Here is a 7,430-nt window from a genome sequence, read left to right as displayed (position 1 = left end):
TGTTAGAATGTTTCTCAGCCATTTTAGAACTTGTATGTGTGATTTAGGCACGAAACAGTGCTAAAATCAGAACCTTGTTGCGAAATCAGAAACCCCAATCGTTCAGCGGATCGATTGGGAGCCCTCAATCGATCAGCGGATCGATTGGGAGCCTGGTTCCGCGAACAGTAGGCTTCTGGATCGATCAGCCGATCGATCCAGTCGCATTCTGTCGCGAACAGGGAGTTGGGGATCGATCGTTCGATCGATCAGGAAATCGCTCTCGCGAACAGAGAGCTCTGGAATCGATCGTTGGATCGATTGGCCAGTCTGGATCGATCAGCCGATCGATCCAGAATATTTCCCGAGCACAGTAGCCATCTGAATCGATCCCTAGATCGATCCAACAGCTTGCAATCGATTGGGTTCAACCTGGATCGATTGGGAAGCTGGGTTTTGACCCAGTGACCTTGTATTTCAGCTCCTTGACCATAGGGGATGTAGGATATGCCATGTATACCTTAGATTGCATCCCTTAGCACATGTAGAACCCAGAACTTGTGTTAGCTTAGTAAAGTTTTAATTGGTACAGCTTTCCGCACCTAGACTAGTAATGGTCATGGATATAGCTTAGCACAGCATATTGTAGTGGTCCAGCCTTACAGCCTAGACAGTAGAAGGTGGGTCGTTATAGATCTTCCTTCTGGGAAGCATATTTCGGTCGATATATAGACTTACCTCTTATTGAGGTATGTCCCGGCCGATATTAGCCTACCTCCTTTGAGGTATGTAGATCTTCCTCCTGGGAAGCATATCTCGGTCGATATATAGACTTACCTCTCATTGAGGTATGTCCCGGCCGATATTAGCCTATCCCTTTGGTTTTCTTACTTCCTTTCCTTTCCTCATCGGGGGACCCACAAAACCTAACCCATATCAATGATAAAATAAAATAATTTATTTTTTCCACTAATACTTATCCAAAATTTGTAAGACTTCACTCTTCTATCTAAACCTAAATCTATATCACGTCGTCCGCCGTATACTGTCGCAACACCACGACCACTTTCCCGACGCCTCTTCCTCTCTCGATCAGGACAACCACACCAAATGAAGATGACTCTAGTTTCATCCAGGATCAATGGAATCCGATTGAAGAGCGGAATCGAGAAATCGAGTAAGAGTCTTCGTTTCCTGTGGTCGGCGTTGGATTCGAGACAGCGTGTTCGGTACTCTCCTCTCTCAGTTTTCTTGCATTTTGCTCCACCTCTTTTGTCCCAGTTTTGCTGCGTGGAGAGGATGGAGAGACTGAATCTTGACTAATGAGTCTCGGTAGGCATGTTCGAGGTTTTCTTATTCTTTCTAATATCCATCTGTCTTCTTTTTTATTGTTTCTTTCTTCGGTGGTGGAGTTGATTTTGGTTTGAGCAATCTTGAGGGGAACTTGGTTAGGAGCTCTGCGAATGCTCTCTTCATTTTTTTTTCTGACCCAGACATACGGCTACGAGGATAATGATCGAGGTTTAGGTCTGAGTTCGGTGGTTTTTTGGTTTGTTTTGTGTTCATCTTCCTGCTTCGTATTTTTTTTGAATGATCCCATAAATGTTGGATCCAAAATTTCTTCCTTTCCTCTTCTTTTTCGGTGCTTTATCTGAGAACCCGATTCCTTTGGGCTCCCAAGATGAAGCTCTCTTTCCCCCCTTTTTCCCTTCTTGCTTTTAATATCCCCAACTCTCTTGTTGCTTATCTTTGCTTCTTTGTCTTCACCTCCGTTCTCCCTTTCCCTTCCTTCTTGGTCTTATTTCCTAATTTTAGATTTCTCAAATATTACACGTTTTACGTTTTAGTTTGCTCACTTAATGCGAACTCTGCGAATAATAATCTCAGATAAAAACATTTTCCCTTGGCGCAAAATTAGGAAAAAAAAAAGTAGCATGAGGTACCAGACTAACTCCGGCGAAAAGCTCTAGGATGCCAAGCATGAGGTATCGTTGCTAAATTAAAAATGCACTTTTTTCTCTCTCTCTCTTCCTTTGTTTTAGATGACTCTAGTTTCGTCCATGAATCTAAATGGTGAATAAGAAAATTTCTGATATCTTGTGCAAAATCATGGAGATTCTATTTTTTTTATTCCATTCATCTCATTTTTAAATCAATTTTTCTCTCTACACCAAATGAATCATTTTCAATTTTCCGTGAAGCAAATTGCTGTCTTTTGCAGAGTCTGAGCGTTGAAATTGAGCGAGTTAAGAAAGAAAACGACAACATGCATATTGAACTAAGGTTTGGTGTGCTAATATATTGTTTGATTCATATGGTTCATATGTATCACTCATCTGGTGAAGTTTGTGCTCTCTTATGATGGCTTTGTTCTGTGTGAATTAGGCATCTTAAGGGTGAGGATCTCAACTCCCTTTACCCAAAGGAATTGATTCCTATTGAGGAGGCACTCCAGATTGGGTCACCAGCGTAAGGGAAAAGCAAGTGAGAAATTTGTTTAATGATATTTGCTTGTCATTTCAATTAAGATTACCTTTGTGCTGTTGAATTGATTCTCATTTCTTGCCAATTCTAGATGGAAATCTGGAAGATGCATAAGAAGAATGTTGGCATACATATTCCCTCGAGTTTTAATTTGTTGAATGTTTTTTCACTCTTAATTTTGTTTCTGCTCTTAATGGTTTTCATCTCTTGAATAGGAAAAATTTCTAGAGGAGGAGAACAAACAACTGACTTATATGCTGGTAATCTTCTTGTCAGTTGATGTTTCATAGCTTACAGATGTTTATACCTGTTTCATTATTCATAATTTTATTACTGATGGGTAACATTTTATCCAAGTCTAAATGTAACTTGGCAAAGTTATAATGTCTTGGCTTCTAAATGTAATTTTTGCTTTTCTGTTTTTTAGTTTATTAATTGCATTTTCTAGTCTCATTCGCATGACATAGGACTGTATAACCTGTATGCTCGATGTTCAGGTTTTTCTAATTCTCTCCTTTCCATATATTTTCTATGGAAAATTTGTGAGACAAAATCATAGTTTTCCTTTTAGACCAATCAATTTTATGAGATAACTGCTGATATTTTCAAGTTGATGAAATACTACTTGATTTTTTTTTTTAATTGCATCTCATTTTCAGTTGACATGTAATACTCTTGTTAACAGAACTGGATCTTGTGCCTACGAACTGAGTAGTGCCCCCGAGATTTTTGAATTGTATGATTTAACAACTATAGTTTTTATTGTTAAATATAGTTGTGGTTGACAACATTGATCAGTAGAAAATACACTTAGTTGCAAAAGGCTTCATCTAGACATTTTGTGAGGATTATTTGGGATATTTTCTCTTGTTGATGAAATTAATTTATTTTACTTAAAACTATTTTTCATGATCACTGGATTCTCCTTGGTATTATTCATGATTACCAGATAGATTTCATAAACATCGTACTAGGGTGTATACAGAGAAATCACTAGGGTATGTTCCAATTTAAGAAAGTTATCTATGCTGTCAAACAAATTTTTAGAGCATGGTTTAAGAAATCACAAGGTTACTAAATTGATAATCAAATCTTTATTGAGTACAACTTGACAAACTAAGCACCATCAATGTCTATGCTCCATTATGTTCTACTTGATGGAGAGAAGTAGAATAAATAGTTATAGACTTCAATATTCATCCCAAATTGCCTATCTATTATTTTATGTATGGGATTTGTATCTGATGTAATTTTACTCTTGGTATTAATAATATAATCCCTTATTCTTAGCTGAGTTTCAATTGTTAGAGATGAGTAGCTTTTGTTGTTTAGTGTAGATGTTCAATACAGTTTATGTAAATACTAACTTGACGCGGTTGTTTCTTTCTTGTTGGTTAGCATACCAAGTTTGTTAGCACCTAGCCCATGCCCTGTGCTTTTACTAGTCTTGCTTTTGCTGATCAAATTACTGGGTCTCTTGGTACAGTCAACTCTTAATGGTTCAACATCTAATCTTGCGGACTCCTCAGGCCGACCCTATACCACATTATTTTCTGGCCAGTCTGCGGCAGTGCCTAGGTTCCATCCTTCTGGTTAGACATTCCTACATAAACTTTATTAACATATTCATGTGAAATTTTGCTTGTATGTGGAATTTTGATTACAATTTGTAAAAAAATAGGTGGTCTTCAAGGATTGCATAATATTCATGGAAGCTTCAACCTGCCAAATGTTCCTGGTTCGCTTGCATCCAGAGAGGTCGCAATGGGTGTTGTACCATCAGGTGGTGTTCAGCAACCAGGAGGAAGCATTCCTAGTGGACGGTTCTCATCAAACAATCTTTTGGTTGCATTATCTCAGGTCTGGCATGACTTTATTTCCACATTACTTCACTACATCATATGGTCCTTTGAATGTGTTTTATAGTATTGATTTTGGATTTTTTTTCATGCAGATGCCTCATGGCTCTGGTGTCACAAATAGAAGGGGGTATTAATGTTGTTGGAAATCATGCTTTTAGTAGTAGTAATATTAATGGAGTCACTGGGTCAATAACTGGTATTTCCTCAAGTTCAGCTTCTGGGAATCGTAGTTCTGTTCCTGGTTTGGGAGTTTCTCTAGTATTGGGTAATGTAGGGTCAAGACTTACAAGCTCTATAGGCAACATTGTTGGCAGTGGTAACATGGGAAGAAGCATCAGTTTTGGAGGATTATCTATGCCCGGTTTAGCTTCACGGGTAAACTTAGCTACTATGAACAGAGCAAGAAGGATAACGTTGACACCAGTAAGAAACATATTTGTGTACTATCTATTACCTTTTGATGTTGTAAGAAGAATAGTTATGTGTAATTTGTGGATACCGACTTGATGTGCAATATATCTATTATCTTTTTATGTTGTAAGAAGAAGTCCCCAGGGCGTAGCACAGATGGGGAGTGCATGGTTCTGTGGCTGAAAGGTCCAGGGGTCGATCCCCAGGGTGTCACTGCCTGGGGTTAACATCTCCGCCATGCACTTTCCACCTGTGTACCTGCATTTACCTCCCTCTTGATGTGCACAATATCTATTATCTTTTTATGTTGTAAGAAGAATATTTATGTGTTGGTTATATGGATATTGACTTGGTGTGTTTAGATACATCGGTGCATTTTTATTTGTGATTTTGTTAGTGAATTAATAATATTAACTTAATTTTATGATTTGCTTGGTGATAATATTGGTTTTTCACTATTTCATAAATCGGATTTGTGTCATTAAACAATATTGATATTACATCGGTTTTCCACCGTTGCAAAACCGGTGTCATTAACTAATATTACATTGGTCGTATACCGCTGCCAAAACTGGTGTTATTAACATATAATATTACATCGATTTTACACCCGATGTCGTTAAGTGATACTACACCGGTTTTAACTCGATGTCTAAAATGGAAGACCTTTTACATCACCTTCATAGACATCGGTCGAAAATGTAATAGACAGCGGTGGAAAACCGATGTCTATGAGGGTTTTTGTTGTAGTGTGACTGTTACATTTTACGCATCATGTCATTGCATGCATGCCGGTGACCATGTCTCCCTTGTGGTTGAGAGGGTCTTTGGCCAGGGCCGCACTCTCGGCCACTCATGGGTAGTGGTAGCTGGAGCGCGCCGCTTGTCCTGTTGTGCTCCCACTCGCTCACTCATGGGTAGTGTTAGCTGGAGTTGCGGGCAGCAGGGACCTCCGTCGCAGACATAACTAGATAGCTACTATGTAAACTGTCCACTCGGTCACTCGAGAGTAGTGGCGGTTGGAGTGTTGTACAGTTGCTATCGATCTGGCCTCTCGACCATACGGGGTCGTGGTGTAGAGGGGTGGGCGGGGTGGCCATCCGTGCATACGCTGTTGTTATTATACTTATACTGCTGTTGCTTACTTATGTTGTTGTTGCATACTTATTCTGCTATTACCTACTTATACTGTTGTTGCTTACTTATGTTGTGGCATTAGTATATACATATGTTAGATATGCTTACTTATGTTGAGTTATATATCGTGGTATGTGTTTAGGCACTGGCTTACTTATTGTTAATAAGTATATACCTCGCATGTTACCCATGTAGTTATGAGTAGTATTATACCGGGTCTTTGCTACACCGGACCTTCTATTACCAACCTAGGATATGATTTCAGGTATGGACATTTACTATGATATCACTTTAGTATATGTTATTTTTCCTACGAGACTGTATACCTTTGTATCTCTAGTTCTTTAGTATATTCATGCACTATCTATCTATTACCCACTGAGTCTTAGTATTCACCACCCCATAAATTAGTTTATTTCACCAGGTAGCAGGTAAAGGATTTATGGAGTCACCTGGAGATCCTGCCCGCCAATCCCATGTCACATCGAGCTTCTTCTACCGTTAGTGCTTTTTTTCACATTATTGTTTTGTACCTATTCTTGTATTTGTGTATTCTGTTGTATGGAGTCTTGTTTTGTGGTATCTTGTATTTGGTTTGGTGATGATGTGTCAAGTCGAGTCGGCTCACAGTTAGATGTTTTGTTCGTTTCATGTTCGTTATTTTGTGATTTTCACTGAGCTATGTTTCAGTCGAGTGGGTTGCATTATTAACTGCATAGTTATGCTATGTTTCAGTTGTGTAGGCTGCATTATTAAATGCGTGGTTGTGTGTATATTCCAGTCGTATGTGGCTGATGTATTTTGTATGTATATATGCCTCAGATTGTCACCGGTACAGGGGAGATACTACTAAAATTTTTTGATAGGGACTCCTTTGGGGGCGTGACAATTACTAAGCAATACTGGTTTTTGCTTAGTGACTTAGCCCCATGTAAATCAAACAGGTCTAAGTGCAGGAGCTCAAGTATTGAGTTAGTTCTACTTAAGTTGGTTGACTTATGGGTTGACTTGGTTTGTTTACCTTGTTGACATGCATTACAAATTGAATTTTTCGTAAATTTTAATTTGGGAAAGCCTCTAACTAAGTCATTTTGACTCATTTTTGAAATGATTCTAGTATGAGTGTGACTCAGTCTTATATACCACAGCTTAGTTTCCTCTTGTTGTGTCAATAAACACTTAAGTAAGGAGGTTGGTAGATCAATTGAATAGATTTTTTTTTCTAATTCCTTTAAGTGTGATTTTAGGATTTTTGACATTTTTAATTAAGTACTCAGATTTTGAAAATATGACTAAGTACCCTGAGTCACATAATTGGCTAATACTTAGTAAGTTAAAATTTAATCGATCAACCAATAAAACTTTTCGAATATAGAAGTCGGAACTCAGTTGGATATTACCTGTTCCGATTACCTTGAGTGTTTTGTCGTTGCTGAATGCAACGGACCCTAGGTTCTTGTATTTCAGCTTAGTGAATTTTAATCTATCCCCAGTCATGTGCTTGGAGCATCCACTATCTAACATCTATTGATCCAAATCTTTATGTTCCTACACATA

The 7,430-nt window shown here is 38.4% G+C and overlaps 1 protein-coding gene, 1 long non-coding RNA gene and 1 other non-coding gene across 8 annotated transcripts; 2 read left to right on the top strand and 1 right to left on the bottom strand.

Annotated features, from left to right (window-relative positions):
• Positions 1–1,159: 1,159 nt before the first annotated feature.
• LOC122022350 lies at positions 1,160–2,447 on the top strand. Of its 4 annotated transcripts, none has more exons than XR_006122958.1 (4): positions 1,160–1,208; positions 1,898–1,964; positions 2,201–2,262; positions 2,365–2,435. It is a non-coding gene; the product is annotated as an uncharacterized LOC122022350 (long non-coding RNA). The 4 variants fall into 4 exon arrangements; XR_006122957.1 differs by having other exon boundaries at positions 1,163–1,208; positions 1,867–1,964; XR_006122959.1 differs by lacking the exon at positions 1,160–1,208 and adding an exon at positions 1,253–1,311.
• Positions 2,448–2,560: 113 nt separating this feature from the next.
• LOC122022349 (probable NOT transcription complex subunit VIP2) lies at positions 2,561–4,866 on the top strand. Of its 3 annotated transcripts, XM_042580312.1 has the most exons (5): positions 2,561–2,584; positions 2,679–2,723; positions 3,950–4,055; positions 4,145–4,323; positions 4,418–4,866. In XM_042580312.1, the coding sequence occupies exons 1-5, from the start codon at positions 2,570–2,572 to the stop codon at positions 4,457–4,459; spliced, it is 387 nt and encodes a 128-aa protein (XP_042436246.1). In that variant the 5' UTR covers positions 2,561–2,569; the 3' UTR covers positions 4,460–4,866. The 3 variants fall into 3 exon arrangements, with proteins under 3 accessions (XP_042436246.1, XP_042436245.1, XP_042436247.1); XM_042580311.1 differs by lacking the exon at positions 2,561–2,584 and having other exon boundaries at positions 2,673–2,723; XM_042580313.1 differs by lacking the exons at positions 2,561–2,584; positions 2,679–2,723 and adding an exon at positions 2,837–2,864.
• Positions 3,978–4,055, bottom strand: LOC122025993. Its single transcript, XR_006123980.1, has one exon. It is a non-coding gene; the product is annotated as a small nucleolar RNA snoR35 (small nucleolar RNA).
• Positions 4,867–7,430: the final 2,564 nt, after the last annotated feature.

The sequence above is a fragment of the Zingiber officinale genome, chromosome 9B (assembly GCF_018446385.1).
Source record: "Zingiber officinale cultivar Zhangliang chromosome 9B, Zo_v1.1, whole genome shotgun sequence".
Lineage (NCBI taxonomy): Eukaryota > Viridiplantae > Streptophyta > Magnoliopsida > Zingiberales > Zingiberaceae > Zingiber > Zingiber officinale.
The sequence above is the reverse complement of the archived record's forward strand: the minus strand, read 5'-3'. Positions and strand labels throughout refer to the sequence as shown.